The sequence below is a fragment of the Blennius ocellaris genome, assembly GCF_963422515.1.
Source record: "Blennius ocellaris genome assembly, chromosome: 17".
NCBI classification, from domain to species: Eukaryota; Metazoa; Chordata; class Actinopteri; order Blenniiformes; family Blenniidae; genus Blennius; species Blennius ocellaris.
In genome coordinates, this window is record NC_137666.1 from 6,952,789 (window position 1) to 6,975,686 (window position 22,898).

At 44.0% G+C, this 22,898-nt stretch overlaps 1 protein-coding gene across 1 annotated transcript; it reads right to left on the minus strand.

The window, feature by feature from the left end:
* Positions 1–352: 352 nt before the first annotated feature.
* Positions 353–20,129, minus strand: LOC308142750 (SERTA domain-containing protein 4-like). Its single transcript, XM_080513302.1, has 4 exons — positions 19,642–20,129; positions 4,169–4,341; positions 2,940–3,058; positions 353–2,844 (listed from the first exon to the last, which is right to left on the minus strand). The coding sequence occupies exons 2-4, from the start codon at positions 4,320–4,322 to the stop codon at positions 1,966–1,968; spliced, it is 1,152 nt and encodes a 383-aa protein (XP_080369428.1). The 5' UTR covers positions 4,323–4,341; positions 19,642–20,129; the 3' UTR covers positions 353–1,965.
* Positions 20,130–22,898: the final 2,769 nt, after the last annotated feature.

The following is a 22,898-nucleotide window of genomic DNA, read 5'->3' on the forward strand; positions in this document are numbered from 1 at the left end:
CATGTGTCCTGGGCCTGAAGCTACTTCACAAGTACGAAAGAAAAAACTAAACAAAAAAACAAAACAAAAACAAAACCACACAATTTGATGCAATTTTCCCTTTTGTTTTTTGTTTTTTCGTACCACTTTGGTTTGGGTTTTTCCATCATGTGATGGTGAGGAACTAGAAATCACCGATCACGCCACCAGCAGTTTGCTGTCTGTTCTTTGTCATACACTTTATTTACCTCGGGCTGCTTTCACACCTGAGAGCCCAGAAATGTAGATATTAAAGTTCAAATTAGTCATGATTTTATGACTACTGGACGTTACATCATGGTAAGTACTTTCTATAGCTTGTGAACTTCTGACATTCTTTTTTTTTTGCCCAGGTGCACTATTTGATATATTCCATAGCTTTTTTGGGGGAATGTAAGCCCCCTCATCTCAGCTAATATCAGCTAATGTCAATGACAGTATGTGATGCCATCACTTTTGCAGCCTGAGTTGAAAATGACAGCGGCTCATCTTTACAATGAATTTCAACTTGTAACCATCACGATTGCGATCTTTTAGACGTTTACATCGTAAGCAAACTTCACAGTATGACCCTGCAGCGCTGGGTCAGACTGTGGTAATGTAATAGCTCTAATTGTACTCCATAATATTCCCATCATGCCTGCTTGAAAGCAGTTAACCGATCTTACTGTTAAGAATAGAACATAGATAGATCATAACCAGCCAGCAGCAACAGGTTGAAATGACTTTGAAACTAAAATGTTCTGAGATTTAAGGATTTAGTTAAACCCTCATCAAGCGACAGAAAAGCCAAACCAGCTTGAGCTTCTTTTTTTCTTTTTTCTTCTTCTTCTTTCTCGGTTGAATAAAAACAAACATGACATGATCATTTGGGACACATTTACCTATTTAAGCCTCTCGCAGCTCTCGTTGGTCGTACTTTTTGTGCTTGGTCAAAGAAGACAGGACGTGCTAGAAAAACATGCATTCTGAGGTTAAAAACAAACACTTTTCATGTGTGGAAATTAAGTTTGCTCTAAAATCTTAAACGTTTACACAACATTTTAAAGAATCCCTGCATTTAACTACATGCCCCTGTCCTGTTTTTTTTCTTTCTTCTTCTTTTTTTTTTTTTTTCTTAGTCAAACGCAGTCACTTGGAATGCAAGATAGCTACTTAGTAATAAGAACAATTACATGAACGCACAATATACATGAAACTATAAAAAAAACTAAGGCACTTGAAGTCGTGATTGGACATTGTGATTGTGTGTTGTCTTAAAGTAATCTGAAGTATACACATTGTGCTGCTGTTGCAGCACAGTCGCTTGCCATTGCCTGAGACAGCGGTCAGAACCAGCAGGCAACACATAATAATAACGTGTCACCTTTACCAATTAAAAAAAAAAAAGAAACCCCCCCCCAAAAAAAACCCAGCTTAAAATCAAGTTTTAAAATGCTACATTGTATTTCGCATACAAACAAACAAACAAACAAACAAACACACTCCTAGCTCCACAACCCCTCAGTTCATAGGCTTGTTTAGGGTCCTGAAACAAGACCGTTGCACCAATATAGAGCCCCAGTTTAGACCTTTAGTTTTGTGCTGTGGGGCTTGAAAATGGTCTTGGAGACAGTGCAAAAGCAAGCTTCACTTCACCTCCGGGATCAGAAGATCCCACCGTACGTGACCTTGGTTTTCAGGACTGTATGTGAGACGTTTTTCGGTGCCCACTGTTTTTTTTTTTGCTTGTTTTTTTTTTTGTCAATTCTTCTGAGAGTTGTGCCCTGTGCACCACCTTCAAGCTGTATTTAACTGTTAAAATAAAGCTGACTTAGCATTGTTCAGCGTCGATATCTTACACCTAAATCTGCTATGAGGAGAAATAATCTCGGGACAGCTTTCAGCGTGGTTATATTTTGTCCTAATAAGTGTAGTTTGGAGTGCTCGCTCTGAAAAAACACACAGTTACTGTCTCTGAGCCCTGCGCTGCCAGAAGCTCACCTTGTGCAGCTCTCTTTCTGGGGCGGGCGAGTCCCACTGACAAGGTCTCTCAACCTGCTCCACTTCCTCCTCGTCCTCCTCCTCCTCCTCTTCCTCCTCCCCTTCCTCCTGCTCTCCCACCTCCTCTACTAAACTATCTGTCATGGAGCTGTCCTCTGTCCTTGCATGTGTGTGACCTAGCAGGGTCCGAGTCCTGCTTTTCTGGCTGCGTTTGTCTCTCACTTCTTCCGAAGGCCTTCGCTCATCATCGTCTTCCTCGTCGTCGTCGTCCTCCCTCTCTTCTTCATTTTCCTCCTCCTCCTCCTCCTCTTCCTCAACCTCTTCATCCTCATCGTCCTGATCATCCACCATCAGCCCCAGCTTGCTGTGGCCCGCCAGCTGAAAGAACGAGGAGGAGTGTGGACCGGATGGGCAGGAGGAGAGGGCTGCGTCGTACATGGAGAGCGGGAGGTGGAGGTAATGTCCGGCCGCCGCCGCCGCCGCGTAGATGCAGCAGCACGTCTGGGCGCAGTCGGGCCGCAGGTCGCCCTGTCCTCCCCGCAACATTCGCAAACGCTTGCGGAAGGGCGGCCCGGCTTGTGGGGCCAGGCAGAGGCGAGCGGGAACGGCCCTGTGGAGGGTGGGGGAGGCGCTGGGCGGCAGAACGCAGGGGCTGGCGGCGAACGCCGGGTTGGGCGGAAAGCACCAGTCGGTGCTCTGGAGCAGGATCTCCGTTCGAAGGCGCCGGAGGAGGTTGTTGACGAGGACGGAGCGTCGGAGAAACGCCTCGGGGTCGTCGATGAAGCGCATCTTCTCCAGAGAGAGGCGCAGCACATGGGCGCGCTCCTCCAGTACGGGCGCAACCTGGAGGGCAGAACGCCATTAGATCCACCTTCAGTTACCACGCCGTCAATGTTTTGTGTGTGTGTGTGTGTGTGTGTGTGTGTGTGTGTACTCACAGTCTGGCAGTATGTCCTGAAGCTGAAGGGAGGCTCATCTTCATCCTCAACAAACTTCCTCTTGAAGTACGCAATCCTGGACACGGCAACGTGATCCGGGACTCGTCTGCAGGGGGCGTCTGCACAGAGGGGGAGGGGGGGGTGTCACAGTGAGACCGTCAGCCACACCGCCACACCCTGCATCGCTACTCCTGTGGGCTTATTAGTGAACGCTGCAGCAATTCCTCCCACCACACTACGAGTGAAATCTCGAGAACCAATTCACTGAGTCACAGACATGACTTCCAGCTGGGAATGAAATGATTAACAATTTCACGCTACCTTCAATCAAACTCTCCAAATCAACCAAAGCTGGCAAAAGTCTCCTGCATCCCGCTTCAAAATAAATGTGTTCATTTCGAATGAAAAAGCCCTTTCGTGCAGATTTAAGACAGATTTAACTCCGGCTTGGAACTTACATATGTTCTATCTACTCATCGTTTCTTTTTTCCCCCCCTTTGAGTGCAAATATAATAAATGGCAGAATAAATAAATATGTTTTATAAAAAACAATAAATACACATTTTATATAATAATAATAATAATAATAATAATAATAATAATAATAATGTGAAATTGTTTTATAATTGTCTTTGACATACACACATTCAGAGGCAGCTTGTTGAAACCAATCGTGAGTATCATTTGCTGCAGTAAAAGGATGTTAAATGCTTATTAGAACACTGATGCGCATCAAAATGAGTTCTTCTGAGTTAAATGTTTTATGATATTCCTTCAGTGCATTTGAAACGTTCATGATTTCCATGTCATTTCTCGAAAATAGACATCCACAGGCACCGTCAGAAGTGCGAGAAGTTTACCAACAGATGAAACCAATGTTGCAGCCATTTTTTTACTAAAGCTAATTAACCATTTCAGCAGTGTCTTGGTCAGAGCCAAGAGTAACCTCTGAGATACTTTGTGAATGTAATCAAAGCAGGAAGCAAGTACTGCCAGCTTGCTACCATGCTAATTAGCTGACTGCCATGCAGCAATAGCATCTGCTGCGTCCTCTCAGAAGCAGCGCCGCACGCTCGTCTACACGCGCGTCTCACATTTGGGCCCTTGAACGTGAACTTGGCAGATGGGTCCGATCGTCAGGTCACACGCGAGCTCCTAAAGCTTATTGTTGTGATGAAAACAAGTTTATGGCAACCACTGAATGAACGTGGGCCTCGGCGCGTGCGCACCTTGTGTGAACTGCTCCTCGGAGCTGCACGGCGGCGCTGGGTTCGACAGGCAGGTCTTAGTGCAGCGCTCGGACTCCCATATGGGCTGGTACGGGGAGAGCGGGGGGTCTCCTTCTGGGTCCAGGAAAGGATTCATGGACAAGACGAGGGTCATCTCTTTCTCTTATTCAGCTCTGCAAGAAAAAAAAAGAAAAAAAGGACAGTGTTCAGCTGTAATTCTTACTGACAAACACAGTAAACCATATAAATGTGGAAACACATTCATTCAATTTCATGTTGATGGTTCCACTTTGGAAACTATTGATATACATCAGGTATTTCCATAAATCTCTCAGGCATTGCGCATATGCTTTCCTAATGACGCACTAAATGTTAACAAGCAGTTATCTGATTCTGGCAAACACTCTGATTGTGCGTGGAGGAGTTACCAGCTTCTGTTCGACCTGTGTGACAAATCGGAGCGACAATAACGGCGAGCGCGAAAGCGAGGCAGATGGCTCGCGGCTCTGCCGAAGCGAGGGACGCAGATGGAGAAATGACACCCACTCACACCACCAATTCCCTATTGATTAGTCGGCAGGAGAGTGAGTGAGACGTTTGACACCAATTTGTTCGGTGAAATGGATCCCACACATGAAACGGCGCCGGGAAGCTTGTGTCAACAGCGCGATCATCCGGGAAGCAGAGGAGCCGGGGTGCGGGTTCAGTGCGCACTGCAAACAGCTCCAAGCACAAATAACTCTTAACGGGCTCCGAGTTCTGGATCAGTTAACGAGCGAGCCTGGGCAAAATAAAGCTATGGAGCAAACTTATTTTAAATGTAAGAGTCGGAGTCGTGAAAATCTCAAGTTTGCATCCTTCATGCAGATCATTACAAAGTAGAATGTAGGCAATTTGGGCCAAAACTGTAACTGAATACAACTGAAAATATCAAATGGTGAGAGAAAGACAAAAGAAAAACTTGATAAACGTTGACATTGTTTGCTGTGATGCCATCTGCAGTTGGAAGGAAGGAGTTTCTGGGTAACTTGGACGAAGGCGACTATATGAAGGGACTATATAATTTGCTTTGTGGAGACCAGACTAACATTCCTAAGACTACCGGTACTTGTTTTTCTTTATGGTGAACATAGTTATTCATGACACTGGCTAAATGTTTCACAGTCCAGCTGCTGAATAAACTTAAAGTCATTTAAATGTCTCTGCGTGGATGCTGCACAAAAAACTCTGACAACTTCCTCCATCGATCTTCTGATCTCACTTTATATAACTTTGAGTCACAAGGGTCGACTGGTAATCTCAGTGTGAAAGGTAAAGCATCATATGCAACCCTTTCCTGATGGCACCATTCTTTTATCTTTTATCTTTGAAATGATTCTTTCCCACGTTTTTATTTTTTTTACCTCCCAATATTTTTGTTGATTACTCAATCTATTTTTTTTTTTTAAATCTCTGTCTTATGTCTTTGGTTTTAAGGCTGGTTCTTATCTCTTACTCTGTAAACTGAATTCACAAATCAAGCAGCCTCGAATCCCACTGTGTGCGTTTCTTCTTTCTGATAAAGATCTGATGGATAAACCATGCACGACTTTGTGATTCAGAAAAGAAAAGGCAGAAGTCCGACAGGTTATTTCATAGCTGAGGTGTTTCAGAGTGTAATTGTGATGCTGCCGAGGGGCCTGAGGGGGATTCTGAAGCCGAGACGTCCTTTTGATCCCCCTCTATGCAGAACGCACAACCAGCTGTGCGAGGTAAACAGTCCCACCTCCTTGTCACCACCTTTTTTTTTTTTTTTTATCCCAGAGCTTCCCCTGTCTCCCTACAACACCCCCCAATCCTCTTCCACCTGCCGACGTGAGCGAATACCAATCGCCCACAACCGATCTCGACAGACCAAGCTGAGGCGACACCATCTCAGCCTCACCCCTGTTGGGTAGCTGATTAAAATGTCCGCTTCAATAAGCTCTCGGTTTTGCTTGGCTGAACAGTTTTATTTCTCTGTGCTTCTTTTTCTACTGTTTGCCTTTAACTGACTAATCAGACGAACCTAAAGCCGTGGAAACATCAGCTCAGACGGCACGGCTCTCACCAAATCCATCCAGTCGGCCCCGGGGAGGGCTGGATTACACAGAGCAGAACCACATTTGGACTTTTTTTTTTTTTTTTTTCAGCAGACATGCTTTAAATCAGCTGCCTTGTCGCTGGAGTCGTAGCATCAGTCGTTTAGTGGTGTTAATTTTGTGGCCTATGTCTGATCCTCACCCATGAATCAGACTACCTGTGAGGCCGGGGGGGGGGGTCTAAAGAAAAGACTATTGATACACAAAAAAATACTGAAACGCTGAATGAACCCAGAATAAAATGATGACACAAGTGAAGTAGATGTATGAGGACTTTCAAAGTTTATATCTTTCTCAGCACAAGTTTTTTTTAAATTTGCGTTTTGATGCTTTCCACCTTAGTTTAGTGTCATTCTTTCTTATCTATACTATATATTTCCAGTTCAAACCGTTTTATGTCCAGGTAATGTCTTTGGTCTCTGTTTGAACTGCTCCTTGTTAAAGGTACCGTCGTATTTCATAACTGTGTTTTAACATCCTCGTCAGGTTATGCTTTATTGCCGTCTTGATACCTTTGGCTATGTCTGTCCTTTCAAGTTCATGTGTTGGCTGATGTCTCGATTATTTTTTTCTATTTATATCTCTTTTAGCTCAGCGCAGATCTCTTCTCCTGAACTGTGTACACCTCTGCCTTGGCAAATCCCTTCTTTTTCTATGTGTATACAAGCAATGACTCCAGTCTTGTCTGTTGCTAATCTGTCGCTTCATGTAATGTGTTTCTCTGCATTTGTTCAAATCATTTTCAATCAAGTTACATCAAGTTTCTTTTTCCATGTCAAGTCTGTTTTCGTATTCCTGTCGAGTCACGTCTCTTGTTATTCTTGTAGTGTTTATATTCTGTTGCCCAGCCTTGCCTGTCTGTCTTTGTTTCGAACAAAGAGCGCTGGAAAGGTACACTCTTATGATTCATGTGCTTGCAATAAGTCACAGCAAGAATTCTTTAACTTTGACCGTTTGGTGCAGGTATTTTAGTCCGTATGCGGTCCAGATGGGTTATGTGTTAAAAATAGGAATCCTTACAGAGGGGATAAAGCCCTCCTCTTTACCCTTCAAATTCTTCCAGTTAGATAAAGGTGGAAAAATCTAGGTTGATGCAACCTGAAACCGGCAACGTGTCATATAAACACCCCAGTAGGAAAACTGCTGAAACTAGACAAAGAGGTGGAAAGACAAATGCAGCTACTTCAAGTGTAGAGTAATGGGAAGCCTCTCTTCTGAATTTTGCATCAAACAAGGAAGACATCAGACATAAAAGTGTTATGTCCCTTTGATTTTTAATGTACAGTAACACTGTAAACAGCCTATACTGCTCATCAACAGCTTTTTCAGGGTAATTAAATCCCATAGCTTGGTGGAAACAGTTAGACTGACATATTTAAGGTTAAACGTCATCACATCCCGAAGCGTCAAGGACATTTTTGAAGCTGAACCTTTTGGAAAACCTTAATTAGTTTAAAGAATGTGATTTCTTGGGTTGTGTGGAACAATAGGACATTATTTGCTTATGAGATGATTGCGTAGGGTATTTACCTGGTGAAAACTCAAATCGGGAAATGACAAATCCCACATAAGAAGCTCCCCAAGCCCACAAACAAACCAAGGATTCTCTTGCTGTGAGGCAAGTGTGCTAACCCCTACACCACCATGTGGCCCTCAATGGTCGTCCATTGGGTTTGAAAGATTTACAATGTCCGAGTGAGAAAGGCTGTTTACTGTTGGTACACAGCAAATCAGGTAAAAATCAGAATATATGTAGAAGACACTGTCGTCGCACACATACATTTTCCAAATCCACCGTCTATTTAACAATCTGATCTCATTCCCGGATCACACAGACGACTGGGAAGGTGGAACTTCAAAAGCTCGCTCTGACCACAACATCAAACGTTGATGTATGTTTGCGCATCAAAGTTACCATCAAACTGTAGACCACATCTCTGAGGCAAGAGTGCTAACCACTTCCCCACCATATGGCCACAAATAACCATACAATGTAAATAAATTCTCTGGAGTACCCTATTAACATCTGTTACCGATCCCCTTCTGTTCCAGAGTGAGGCTCACATCTTACACATCCATTCTCTTCTTGACTGTTATTCCTCTTAACTGAATCCTTTTCATCAACCTAAACAACCTTATCAACAGCTGATAAAACCCAATACAACCTGTTGTATCATGTAAACCCAATGATCATCCTTTTGAATGCTTTAACATAGCATCAACATTTTGCACATCTTGAAGAACCTGGCATAATTCCCAAACTTTCAGTTTGCAGTAAGAACTAAAAAAAAAAAAAAAAAACACACACTGTACCCCTCTGCACTGTTTGAATAGTAAGGACCGGCGTCGAAGCAGAGGTGGAAGCTACAAGCAAAGCAGCAGATGGTGACTCCACGCGTACAAAGTGTAGGAACACATCACTGTCTTCACTCGCCTCGGGCCGCACTTTGAGCTAACAGTGACAGCACATGGAAAACATTTTAGAGCGAGCTGTCAAAGTCAACTCATACTTGTGTAAGCTGAATTTCACCGCTGTGGGCTCCCACCCCCCCCCCCCCCACCCAAACCCCCAAACCCCCCCCCCGTATCCATGGACCACCAACCAGGGCCAATTATGTCACTGCCATTGAGCACCACCGCCGTGGTTAATTAGCAGCTGTGGCCCCTTCTCATCTCCCCACCCTGGGCTGCCGCTTTACCCTCAGCTAGTTTTCCTCTCCATCACCTCCCCACGCTGCTACATTTGCTTGGGCACAAAGAAACAAGCATGCCATCACTCCCTCTGTCCTCCGTAGGGACCTCCAGCTCAACATCCCCCTTCTCCTGTGCCCCCTCCCTCCGCTATGCTCTCTTTCATCCCCTCGCTCACTTGGCCTCCCTCTCTTGCTGACATCCTTTCAACAACGGTCACAGTTGACAGCTCTCTGAACCGGGGGGTTGTAGGAAAAAAATAAAAAATAAAGGAAACGATGAGAATACCGACAGAGCAGCTTTCCGACGTGTACAGCAATACTCCTTGTTCTTCAAAGAAAGGAAGGGGAAAGAGGAGGAGGTGGAGGGGAGACCGTGTGAATAAGTATGTGTGTGTATGAAAAGCAAAGGAATAAATGGATGGTTGAGAAATAAAAACAGGGAGTTAGAGAGAGAGAGAGAGAAAGAGAGAGAGAGAGAGAGAGAGATCTCCTGGGAGGTGGTGGAGCATCATTCCTCTCTTCTCCTCATTCTGTCTGCATCTCCCAGGAATGCGAGAGTGAGTGAAAGCTAACGTCGACTCTCTCTGTGTGATTATCACAATGTGTATTTGAGGAGCAACACCTGTGAGCATGAACAAGTGTACGGCGCTGAGTGTGTGTGTGTGAGTGTGTGTGTGTGTGTGTGTGTGTGTGTGTGTGTGTGTGTGTGTGTGTGTGTGTGTGTGTGTGTGTGTGTGGTGTGTGTGTGTCCGTGCGTGCGTGCGCCTGCCTCACGTACGTTCAATACGCCGCTCCTCCGGCTTCATCCCTCTTATCTTCCCTCTCTCACAGCTTCCCTAACTCCGTCTGACTCCCTATCTCACCTTTTCTTTCATTACACCCTTTGATGATGAGGAGTTAATTGCAGCGCCGGGGCACGAGACAAACCGATAGGAGGGAGAGGGAGGGCGATCGAGAGAGAGAGAGAGAGAGAGAGAGAGAGAGAGAGAGAGAGAGAGAGAGAGAATGGGGTAGGGAAGGACAGAAGAAGGGAGGGATGGGGAGATGCACTGAGTCAGGGAAGGGAAGATAAGTGCCTTAGGAGGCTTGTCATGAGTGGAGACAGATCGCCCGCAGGGATGATTTCTGCTGCTGTGATTGACTCACTCCCTCCAGCGCGGAGATAGACAGGCGAACACACACTCAGACGCGCACGCAGCTCGTTGTGTCCTGAGATATTTGGCGAGGAAAGTCAACCAAGGCCACGAGAGTCAAACGAGGTACACAAGTGTACTGTCGCTATTAAGAGTTGGGCGATTCGGAGGTGAGTGATTTGTTGCTTTGAAAGTCATGACATGAAGGTGATGCTGTGTCAGACAGTCAGCTTTCAAAGTGAAAGATCACAAGGTAAAATTGGATTATTGTATTATTAAATTTGGGCTTTCACTTGGAGTTCTGTCTGAGATTCAACACAAAATTGCTCACTGATCCTCAGTTTGATGCATCCGATCCCCCTGTTAGAGAGCGCAGTGCACTTTTTTTTCTTTTTTTTTTTTAATTTGCAAGCTCAGCATTTAATATTTTGAAGTGCTTTGAAGTATTTTCAAGCACGACTGGTGGCGTACCTGGTGATGTGCAGGCCTTGTTTAGACGACAACGGAAACAACTAGAAACTGTGTCGTTTGACATTCAGATGTTCCAGTGTTTGCTTGCGGTGCACATGGAAATACCACAACCACTCAAAACACTGCAGTTTGGATGTCAGGCTCCTTTAAACTTTCTGTCTTCATCCTGTAGGCTCTTTCAGTATGTGGTACGTGCAAAAAAAAAAAAAGAAAAAAAGTGTCTCCACATGTGATCCAGACGATGGTTAAGTAAACGCACACTTTGTAGGAGAAGGGTTGTTAAAATGAAGAGTAAACAGAACCAACTCTGTGGAATACCCTGTTGTTATTGGTGTCCTTCTATGAGCACATGTGCACTAAAAACTGTTGACTACAACTGTGGTGTGGGTTTCAGGAAGGTTTGGTTTCCTCTGTTTACACAGAAACCGAAACCAGTGTCTTTTGAAAAAAGTTGGAAGCAGTTTTTTGTTTTTTTTTAAAGAGTCTCAATGCAACAGAAGTTGAGTCCTTTCAGTCTCTCCCTCCATCACTGGCCATTCCTTCGATCAGCTTTAGGATTTTATAAGTAGGTTCAGATTATGTCCAAGGTGTGGTGTGATAAATAGTAACTGGTACATGCAAAGTTGCGACACTGAGTCATTTTAATTCTAAAATCGCCTCTTAAACTTAAGCCGGTCCCGAATCGAGTTAAATGAAGACCTGAAACACAAGGATTTGCTCCTCAACTTTCCTCATTGTGGCTTTTGGTTACTGCAGACCTGAAATAAGGTCTGTTTTAGTACGTGTTTCGTGAAGCTTTTCCAAGTCTTCAATCGGGCAGTGTGCTCACATGGGGCCAAATGAAACCACAGAGGCTGTCGGGAGGCATTACGTCATCACACCGAGCACGGGCTTGTCCACATTTAAAGCCTCGCTCTGTTTTTATTTGTCCTCCTGCAACCTATATTCAATCGGCCCTTTACACTCTTTGGTTCCAAGCATTTTCCAACTCACGCGAAGGGAAAATACTTTCATAGAAAGGGAAAGTGAGCTAAATCAAGCAACAAGTTGTAAGCTTACTGGTGATTTTCAGCCTAACCGGATGATCCTTTTTCATATATTCAGACTTTAGAAAAGGTGCTAGAGAAGATTATCTGGCAAAACAAAATGCACAACCTTTTTTTTTAATCTTTGTTATTAAAACACTTCACACTGGCATTATGGTTATTCAACTCTGGAAAAGTTGACGTCTTTTCCTCAGCTTGGGCCGCACCCTTCCATTCACTTTTATATGAATCCGGCTTCACTGTGGCTGTTCAGCAGGAGGCAAAATAATATAGGACCTCTCAAAGATTGCACTTATATGTAGACCTTAGCCAATGCCACAGCAATGCTAACATGATAGCCGTTAACACATATCGATTCTAACTGGGTAGGTACAGCACTGTGTGAAACACTCTCATCTGCTTTGTATGGGAAATTTTTTTCACAGTTTTGGGGGATTTATTTGGAACCGGTGAGCTGTTGACGTCCCAGAATCTAATCGATTGGTCCTTGGATAAAGGTAAATCATCCGTGAAAATCTCAGGGAATTCAGGCAAGTAGTTTTTGCAAAAACTTGGTAAAATAAATACATGCATACATAGATAACTTTCTCGGCAAACTTTGTTGGCAAAGGTAAACACATCATGGCATCTCTTAACTTGACTTTTTTTAACCGGATACCATAATTACCACAATCACATTAAAAAAATAAAACATACTTGAAACTTTTTGGTTTTGTTATGAGAGTGGCCATAACTGAACTGGAAAAAAAAAAAATTCCATGCTGTTTTGACTTTATTCCTCTTAAACAGCGGTTGCAGTACTTTCACAGACTGGACTGATTCCTGCGGCGGGTCATATGTGAGCACTTTTTTCCCCAACTGACCTCACTGTGTAGCGCCATAAAACTTCATTTCTATTTGTTTTTTGGTTTGTCATGGTGATCGCACACAACCAGATGCACTTCTGCTACAAAAGTGTGTGATCTACACTTCTGAGGTGCTGTTTATGTTGTATTAAGGCCTCAGTAGGAGTTATTGAGCGTACAGGTTGAGTAGTGGTTACATGACAGTGGGGAAAATGGATGACTGAAAATACTATATTGAATGTTGGGCTTATTTATTGTAGATGCCGAAAAGAAACAAGACTGAAAAGAAAGCTGTTGCTACCGCTGCATCGAATCCACAGCATTTTAATGATAAACACTTTGCTGTCTGTGGTTACAGGCAGTTATAATACTAAGGTAGGTAAACCATGACCTTCTGCTTGTCTGAATGTTTTCAGTTGTGGCTTTTCAGGAATGTTTGGATGTTCCACTTTCTTGGGCTCGCGATACACTTCAAAAAAGAAAATATTTACACACCAACTGACCTTAAGATGAAAACTGGTGGAAAGATTTTCCAAAAGGAGGATTTATGAAGGACACCTCTCGTAAACGTTGTACTTTTTCAAACTATTTCTTCACAGCGGCCACAAAAATGCTAATCGATTCTGCATGTGTTCTGAGCGAGTGCAGTATCACTCTGTGTGTTTAAAAGTGTTCACTCCCCGTTCCTGTGGCCAAGTTTTCACTAAGTATTTCCGAGCCTAAGGGGAACAGATAGCAGTAAAACAAAAAAAAACAAAAAAATAGACGCCCGTGGTTTTCGCATCAAACTAGACCCCCGAAGGCCCAAAAGCATATTCGGAGCTCATGCACGCAACAAGCATGCAATGTGTCATGATTTACCAGCTGCACAGAGCCCGGCAGATTAATTGTAGAACAGGGAGTTTCGCAGTTTACATGTGAGTGTGTCGCTGAGATTTTGTTCCGCCAAATTATATTACAAGACACACTCAGTGCATGGAGAATACAGATTCAGCACATTCTGGTTGAGGTGCAGCTATTTTTACAGTCACTGAATTCCACAAAAAAAAAAATGGATTCTGTATATCTCATGCGCTGAAAGAGCTGTGCTATTTTTACACAAAACATATGTGCCTGAACGCTGCGATCACCAGCCTGTGTTTCTGGGCAGCATTTTTCCCTTTTCATGTCACTGTGAAATTAGCAGCCACTTGCAACAATGCAAGAATGCAGCTGTAAAATATCAAATGGCTGGACTGCAGTTTTCTCACTAATGTCGGGCCAATTTTCCATTCTGCTCCTTTTCCCGAACGTGGACGCTGTAGCAATACAGTAACACAAGCAGAATCAGCACCGATCATTGGAGACTAACTACCAAATCTTGATTAACATAAAATACTCTTTTTTTCCCCCCCGATTTTTGGAGGTTTTCTGAACAAAAAGGAAAAGAGCTGTAGTAAAAGTACACAAGTATAAAGCAGTGGGAAGAGCGCTGACAGTAACCTTGTGCATCTGTACAAAGCACGACAAATTCTTTTTATAAGTCACTCATGGCGGTGTCAGCTCATGTTAGTGTCAGCCCGCGTTGATGTCAGAACTTCAACCAGATGCAGAGGTGTGTGTGTGTGTGTGTGTGTGTGTGTGTGTGTGTGTGTGTGTGTGTGTGTGTGTGTGTGTGTGTGTGTGTGTGTGTGTGTGTGTGTGTGTGTGTGTGTGTGTGTGTGTGTGTGTGTGTGTGTGTGTGTGTGTGTGTGTGTACCGACAGTTTGTGTGGTGGACCAAATCTAAGTGACACATCTCCACAGTGAGAATATAAGTGGGTGCAGCCCTGAAAGAGGTGCCTGTGGTTGTGCTGATGGGAGTTTGAACAGCGAGTTTCCTCTGGGCTCTGTGATCTCACGGCAGGCACTTTGAATCTCGCTGGAAGAAGGAAAACCTGCCACTGCCTCCGCTGCTCCCCTGCTTTGTCTGATCCCCCCACCGAACACACAAACACAAACACACACACACACACACACACACACACACACACACACACACACACACACACACACACACACACACACACACACTTGGAGCACCTGCTACCTTTGTAGTGCTACCTGGTGACCTGCATCACTCGTATATGCGTTGCCTTTTTGCCTTGTGCCTCTCTCCTCTGTGGCGTACCACAGGGATCATATTTGGACCCGTTATTATTTGCAATTTTGCATGCTTCCCCTGCAAGAAAGTATGGCCCTTCTACTGCCATACAGACAAATTGTGCATTCCACTAAAACTTGGCATGGAAGACATGACCTACATTTTCATCTCCTTAAAGAACTAGCGGGGTTAGTATCTGGATATCAAATGCTTTTATTCTGCCAAATACAAATTCTTGATAGTAAAACTTTCTTGCCTGAATACCAGAGCTGTTAATCAGGTCACTGAGAGACTCACTGAGTCCTGCTTTGCACAACTGAAAGATCATCTCATGTCTTAGTCCTTCTGAAAAGACCTTCAACATGTTGATTCACACTTTAATATCATCCAGGTTAGACCTCTGTAATTCTCTTTTCTCTGGTATAAGTGAACACAACATAAATTAACTACAGCTCACCTGGAAACCTGCTACCAGACTTTTAACACGCATTAAAATAAACAAAAACCTCACATCACACTCCTGTGCAATCAGTTTCTTGATCATTTCTTTGTCTTTGTACCCTCGTGAAACAAAACAAAATGCAACTGCATAAAGAAACATTGAAAAGCTATTAAAGTACAGCAAAAAAAAAAAAAACCCTGACACAGAAGAGATTGATTGATTGATTTTTAGACATTCAGAACATCTCACCTCATAATATTGAGGAAAGTCATGAAATATCATTCAAGACGAGGGGCAACAGCTCACAGTGATCTTGCACTTCATTAGGTGAACTCACAGCCTCCTTGTTTTTATACATCCGAAAGTCAACAAACTGCAAAAAAAAAAAAAAAAACAAGTTTGCGCTGAACAGAGAGGTGGGAGAGTTTGAAAAGGTGACAACAGAAACATGCACTGGCACGGCGCCAGTGAGACGAGATGCGTCGATAGCGCCAGCTACTGTATGAGCACAGCTGAAAGGAGCTTATGATGCTGCTGCTTGTAAAACTCACAAAGATGCTGTATTTCTTACCAATTTCTCCATCAAGTCAGTTTTGACCTTCTGGAACGATTTGGTTTCTCTTATGTAGGAAAATCGGGTGATTCTATAAGTTTATTTCAAGGGGAAATCTCGTACTTTTGTGAGCCGGCAAGTGCTTAAGTGTCATTTCAAATGACACAAAATCCACGTCAACACAAATTGTACACGTGAAAAAGCCTGACGCCTACTTTTGAACTGACGCAACAAGTAAACAGTTATGAATGTGACAAAACATTACAGTGAAGCCAAATGTCAAGTTTTGGTGCAGATTGTAAGTTTGACAATCCCAATGTCGAGCGATGAGCCAAAACTCACTTGCGTCCGGAAAACTTCAGCTACAGCTGGATGGCGATTATTGTTGAAAATGTGTTCAAAGTGTTGCAATCTAATATGATTTTAATAAAAAAAAAAAAATAATAAAAATGTTAATCAGGAACAACTCTGCCTGCTTGGTGAAAACAGCGGATTCGCACCAGGTGCCAAAATATAGAAGGATGATAGCTAATAAACTGCAGGAGAGACTATCATCTGATCATCACAGTGTAACTGAGAGCTCAGATCCAACATACAGCCCACTTCCTCTCCGTATGAGAAGCCGCATCCCATCAATCTGTCTGTCGGAGCGGGGGCGGATGAGCTCGCGAGTGCTGGCATCAGAGGGCGAAGCGCACAGCGAGACAGAGCGAGGGAGCAGATAGAGAATAGATAATAGGTTTCATGACATCGAGTTCTCCTCTGGAGTAGCAACAACAAGGCGCCGTGCGCTGCGCCTTCAAACCGAGGCACTCAAATAGAAAGCAATTAGCCCCCCGCTAGTAAAGTGGACCACAGTCGCGCACGGAGGCCGGCCTCGCTCAATGCATCCCAGAAGAAAGGCTGGAGATGCTTTTGTGGAGGCGTGCTCCAAAAGGAAATCCAATGGCGGAGTGTCTCGTTCGGGTGCTTTCACGAAAAAAAAACAAAAAAAACAAAAAAAACAAACTTGATGCACCGACATTCTCTGGGGCATCAGCGGGGTGGTGATTAGCTGCGACGTATCGCTCCCATGAACCCTCGCACCGCTGATGAAGATAGACGGTGTCGGGCTCAGTTACAATGACAGTTAAATCCATAAACCTGTGGACCCAGAAAGTTGGAATAAAGTAGCAGGGAGTCATCGGTGTGGTCCACAAAGCTTCTGCTGGATAAAAGTGAACAATATGGGCACTTTCACCAGCTCAGTGAGGTTTCCAACACCACACTTGATTGTTGAATGTAGGGTTTTGTTTCGGGTTTTTTTCCCTTCTAAATATTGCCCTCAACTTTGCCTAAAAGTCCCACATTAACGCTTTCCTGTGCTGGCTCGCTTCTCTCAAGGACAGAAAAACAACATCCAGCTTAGCAACTGCCTGCTCTGCCTCTCCTCCCCGCTGCTGTGTGGGTTTCTTTTTTTTTTTGGAAGGGTTGCATCTTTGATTGTGTTTTGTGCCAGCTTGCAGCCTGTCAGGAGCTATCAGGAGGGCCGTCTTGGCCACGGTGGCGTGACTAAGCTGGGTTCAGGGCTCCCTGGGGGGGGGTGGGGGGGGGATGGGGGGTTCGCTCGGTGCTCGTCTTGCTGAGTGGTCACACATGTGTTGTGACAGGACAGCTGCATTATGGACTATCTGGGGACGGCTTGTTGTGGCGCGAGGGTTAACAGGCGAGGGCTCGGCGGGTACGTCACCGCCAACGCTCCCAGAGGTGGATGCAGCACATTATAGACGGACAAGGGCATCGGTATGAGGATTACAGAAACACAAAAGGCACAGTGTCAATCCTTTTTCACAGCTGAATACACAAAGACTCTCAAGCTGGGTTTTTTTTTTTTTTTTTATATATCAAAACAGGAAATGGACGGCCTTTATTTATTTTTTTCTTTTAAAGCTTTTTAAATCCATCATATTCTAAACGCTTCGGGTGAGTGATAAACTACTTTCCCTGTGTGGAATGTGAAGCATTTCTGAGCCAGTGCTTCTCCACATTGCATTAATTCAGCCCTGTCCAAACAGATGAATGTTCCTGCCCAGGTTTCAATTCATCACAGGCACACACACGCACGCACGCACGGTGAAGAAATCTTGGAAGAACATAGTTTAGAGGATTTTGAGGTTCACTGGAGGGGATGGGGGGGGGGGGGGGGGGGGCGCGCTGTCCTTCTTCAGGAGCAGGTGAAGTCATGAGGTCCCTTACTATAAATAAATAAATAAGAGCCATGTCACACCTTTCCTCTATTTTTACCCCTTCGCAGAAACAAACGAGTGTTATCCTTCCCTCGCAAGTTCTTGTGTGTCATTTTGGAGCACAAAGGAGTATTCATGATTGGGAAGCAGTTGCCTGAGGCGAAAAAAAAAAAAAAAAAAAAGAAACACAAAAAAAAAACGAAAACCCTCCAAGTCTGGGGCTACACCCTGCGGTCCTGACGCACACACAATCATACATACATACACAAACACACACATTGTAGCTCAACTTGTCTTGACTGAGACCTTTTTTTCCCTCTTTTTTTTTTAACAGAGCAGGAAAAGAAAACAACAGGGACGAAGTCACGTGCCTTCAGTGTCATCCACCACAAAGGTTCTCCTGTCCTGACAGATCACCAACCATTAGTCTCACACGAATCAGCCACACGCACCTCCAAGTGCTTTGAGTAATTTGACGCACCACGTCCAGCCTCTGAAAGAATGCATCCGTCTCCCTTCCCGTCGCCGTGCGCGCACGCGCACGCTCTCGAGTCTGCTGAACGCCGTGGTTTTTTTGAAACGCTGCTCCAGATGTGAGCCTCTGCGCCCCGCTGGGAGAGATGAATGGCTGAGGGGGGGCTGCAGGCTACCTACAGGTTCACATGCCTAATGAGCAGACGACTCTTCTGGGGGGGGGGGGGGGGGGGGGGGGGTTGCAAGATATGATTGATAGCGCCGCGCGACGGAGCTGGAAGGAAGGAGGGGAGGCGACGGGAGGAAATCTTCTCCGACAAAAGACGATGGGGTGGAGGTCGTCAGGAAGCCCCCGTGTCCACCGAAGCCAGAACACTTAACAGCTGCTCTCATTTTGTTCTTTGGTGTGCGAGCTCTGGACGTCCCTCCCTGTTGCGTGCCTCACTTATATTCCACATCACTTTTCTTTTCTTTTTTCCCCCCCTCTTTCCCTCCGAGGGAAACAAATAGCGAAGGTGGAATTCCTGGCAAGTGACTCCGGATGTTGTTGGCAGCGAGTTGGAGGTGAAGCGCATCCAACCCTTATTACCCGCCCGCTGCGGCCGAAGCCTTTATTCTCCCCACCCCTCAAAACAGCACAAACACAAGGAAGATGGTGTTTATTCATCGTGCAGTAAATTAGTATTTTTTTTTGGTTAGGGCAAAGAAGTGCGCTCACTGTCCACCGTTGCTGGAGTGGATGAATGTGGCACTAAGCCTAGGAAAGCACAGAAATGACACGAGGAAGCTCAGAATTCCACACCAAAAAAAAAAAAATTATAATTCTTCTCCTTTGCCTTTTCAGGACAAAAACAGTCCGTAATACAAGGCAACCTCCACTCCAGCCAAGAACAGACCGCCTTAAAAAAAAAAACCAATAATAATAATAATGAAGCCAGGCTGGCCGGGTGCCAGCAAGGGTGGCTGGTTATGTCAGCCTGCATAATGTGTTGGACCAGAGTCTCTGTCATGTCATACCAGCGAGCTATTGACTGCCCTGATCCTCATTAATCCTGCAGCAGTCAGTCCCAACAGTTTTACTCTCCTCACTCTCTAGCAGCTACAGACACCAAAACAATGCGGGTCATGTACACGACAGACACTCAATAACTTCACAAGTACATAAGAAAGAAAAAAAAATGACATCTTACGCTGAAGTTCAAGCTGGAATGTAATTAAAAAAAAGAGAGAGAGAGAGAGAATGGTTGAAGCTTAAGTGATTAAAAAAAAAAAAGATTTATTATTGCATATGTGTCTGATGGAAGTGGACCCTCCCTGGTTGAAGCGTGAGGCTGGATTCATTCTGCTTACCTGAGGGGAATGTTCCGGAGCTCGTCCTCGGCTCCACCGTGAAATCCAAGGAGCAGAAAAATGGTGAAAAAAAAAAAAAAGTCCTGCTTGAAGAAAGGCGGCCGTGTCCTCCGCTGCCTCTCCTCTAATTTTAGACCAGACACGCAAACCGTCGCAAACCGTGCTAAACACCACTTATGTAATTACTACTTCATTAACCACTTGTCTGCATGATAATCAGCGCGCGCGCGCCTCGCTGGTTGACAGCTGGTTTTGTTGTTGTTGTTGCTGTTGTTGTTTCCTCGGCGGAGGGACGGAGGTGAGCCGCGGCTGTCTCTGTGTGTGTGTGTGTGTGTGTATGTGTGTGTGTGTGTGTGTGTGTGTGTGTGAGTGTGTGTGGTAGTCCGTTCACGGTGGCTTTGTCCCGGAGCGGCTGACGCTGCTGCGGCTCGGCTGACAGCTCCTGTGGATGTGCGCGCGCGGAGAGAAAACAACAGCAGCTCCGCCGCTTCCAGCCGAAACGACCGCTGCTGCGTTCATGCGCCGCTCGGAATTCTCGCCGCTCCCTTCACGGTCACTTTCATGTGTGACCGATGTAACGTGGCATGTTATCAGTGTTTATCACTATTGATGTGATTTCTCTTAAAGGCACAGTACAAGGAATTTATCGCTGGGGTTTCGTCTGTGTGTGTGTGTGTGTGTGTGTGTGTGTGTGTGTGTGTGTGTGTGTGTGTGTGTGTGTGTGTGTGTGTGTGCGCGCGCGCGCGCGCGCGGGTGTGTGCGTGCTGAGACACAATGGTGTTTCTCAAGTGATGGGTCTCGTGTGGGGAGAAAGTTAATTACATTGATGACAGAGAAGGATGGAAAATGTCAATATGTTTGGTGTAATGAGCTGTTGGATAGTGAACGAGTGAAGACAGTAAAACATTTAAACCTGTAGTCCGAAACTACATTCTGAGTAAAAACTGATTTTGCTTTACATGCGTGCATGAAAACACATGCACAAATGTCCTAATTTAATAATTAGAGATTTTCTTTGTTTTGAGTTATGGGCCCTCCAAGTCAGATCTGTTAAGAACCACTGTATTGTATTGTGGCAGGGGTCGTCTTCACTTCAGGGAAGTGGGTTTGAATCCCAGTCCTGCACAATGAATGTCTACTGCTTTCAATGATGGGTTAAATCCTGAGAACATTCAATATGCATGTAAAAAAAAAAAAGAAGATATTTAGACTATTTTATTTACATATATTGTAATTAAAATGTTTTCTGACAGTCACACACATTCAGACTGACGGATGAGTTAGGGTCACCAAATACCCTCAAACATGTTGTTGGAGAACGGTTGAAAAACACACAAAACACACACACATAGGCAGAACATGCAAACTCCATACAGGAGTCCTCGGCCTGAGCTTCTTGCAATGAGGCCAGAGTGCTATACCACTACCCCACTGTGCTGCATTATGACATTTGAACATGAGTTAATACATTTCTGATTATTTTGTAAGTATCGTTGCTTGCTGAACGATTCATTGGCATACATTTACGGAATTTTGTGCCAAAATCAGACTCACAATGTCCCTGTGGGCTACGAGGTCAGCAAAGTGAAGGGTTATAAAGAGCTTCTCTTTAATGTTGTGTGTGAGGCAATATTAGCAGGGAGCAATTTGTGAATGAACCAGAGGGTCCGACAATAACGGTGAATGTGGGGCTTTTTTTAAAAACTGTTCAGTGAACTTGATTTTTTTTTTTTTAAACATGCTTTTAAAACTGAATGTAATGTAACTGTAGCCTAATAAAGACAAATAAAAAAAAATTCATAGCAGTTGCAAGGTATATAAACATATTAATTTCCTATTTAAGTGGTTCCCATTCAGCTAATTAGTAAGAAAAAGAATACATGCACGGAGGTAAAGCTTTAGTTCAAAACCATAAAAGTCACTGTTAAGATGTTTCTAGACTCAATATAAAGACTTAAATGTTTAAATTTGATCCCGCAGAAGAAGAATTTTGCTTTAAGAGCTTGTAATGTAAAATATATGCGAAAGAGATTGTTTCCTTCTACTGTAACTAGAATTTATATTGTATCTATTGATAGTTTTGTTCAAATGGAATTCCATGTGTAAATTACCACTGACTGTCATAAGCGTAGTTTCCCACTGCACTTGAAAGCATTGTAACACTTTTTTTTTTTTTTTAAAGAGGGGTAGTGTGTTGGAGATCTGCTCTGCAGGGATGTGACCGACAAAAGAGAGGGGAGGGGGTGAGAGAGCCCCTCTCATCTGTTATGCATTTCCCCTTTGATTCAACAGCAGCCACTGAATCTTATTTTCCAGTGTTTCTACTTTTTTTTTTCCTCTGTCTCTCCCTTTTTCTTTTGTCACAGGTCTTTGTTGTGCGTTCAGCTTGTGGAACTAACTGCACAACACAGTTAATTGTAGAGACGTTATATATCTCCCCTCTCTCGTACCGTGTTCACTTTCTCTTTACCTCTTTCTCTATGTTTATTCTCAACCGAGTGCCAAGATCACACAAAGCAGGGGCGTCGATCCAGCCAGACCTGCATCACGATCTGATTTGAGAGGGAAACACTGTTTCCATATGGAACCTAGTAGTCTGAGTTCAATTCAGTGACTTGAAGTTATTGAAGTTCAAACCTGATAAAACGCACAGTAAAATGCACTGGTTGCTCCACCTGTTGGTTGTTTTGTGGCAATGCGAGTTAATCCCAAACTCCCAAACAAACCTCAAAAGAACTAAATGATTTTTTTTTAAATATATGAAAAAAATGATCCGATGCAACCATTTTTTCTTTTTTTTTTTTACTATTTTCTGGAAACAATAATATCATCACATAGATATTCTATCATAAATCCATTTATAAGACATTTTACAAATCAAGCTCAGCCTGAAGTACAGGTGAAAAGTACATTTACAAGTACGTTAAGACACCGTGACACAAGTCTGCTGAGTGAGAAACAGTAAGGCACCGATGCCATGCGAGGCATAGGTAGATTCCAAACTAAAGAAAAAAAGATACACACCAAAAACCAGCATCAGAGACCAGAGGATTCTTCAAAATATATATATAAAAAAAAGAAAAGCAAAAGGAACAATACCACAAAGCATGAAGGTACTGCTTCAAAACAATATTCAGTGCAATAACATGTGAAAGAAAAAAGGAAATGCATGAAAGAGCTCACTGGAGACTTGTTTACCCAGTAATAATTGTCTGGAAGAGAAAAAGGGAACCAGCAGTTTGAACATACAAATAAAT

Excerpts from the sequence above, each read along its gene's own strand:
- LOC308142750 (XM_080513302.1), bottom strand. The coding sequence starts at position 4,322 with ATGACCCTCGTCTTGTCCATGAATCCTTTCCTGGACCCAGAAGGAGAC. Across the intron at positions 3,059-4,168 it reads CGAGGAGCAGTTCACACAAG|ACGCCCCCTGCAGACGAGTC; the intron begins GTGCGCACGCGC and ends CCCTCTGTGCAG. Across the intron at positions 2,845-2,939 it reads TCAGGACATACTGCCAGACT|GTTGCGCCCGTACTGGAGGA; the intron begins GTGAGTACACAC and ends TCTGCCCTCCAG.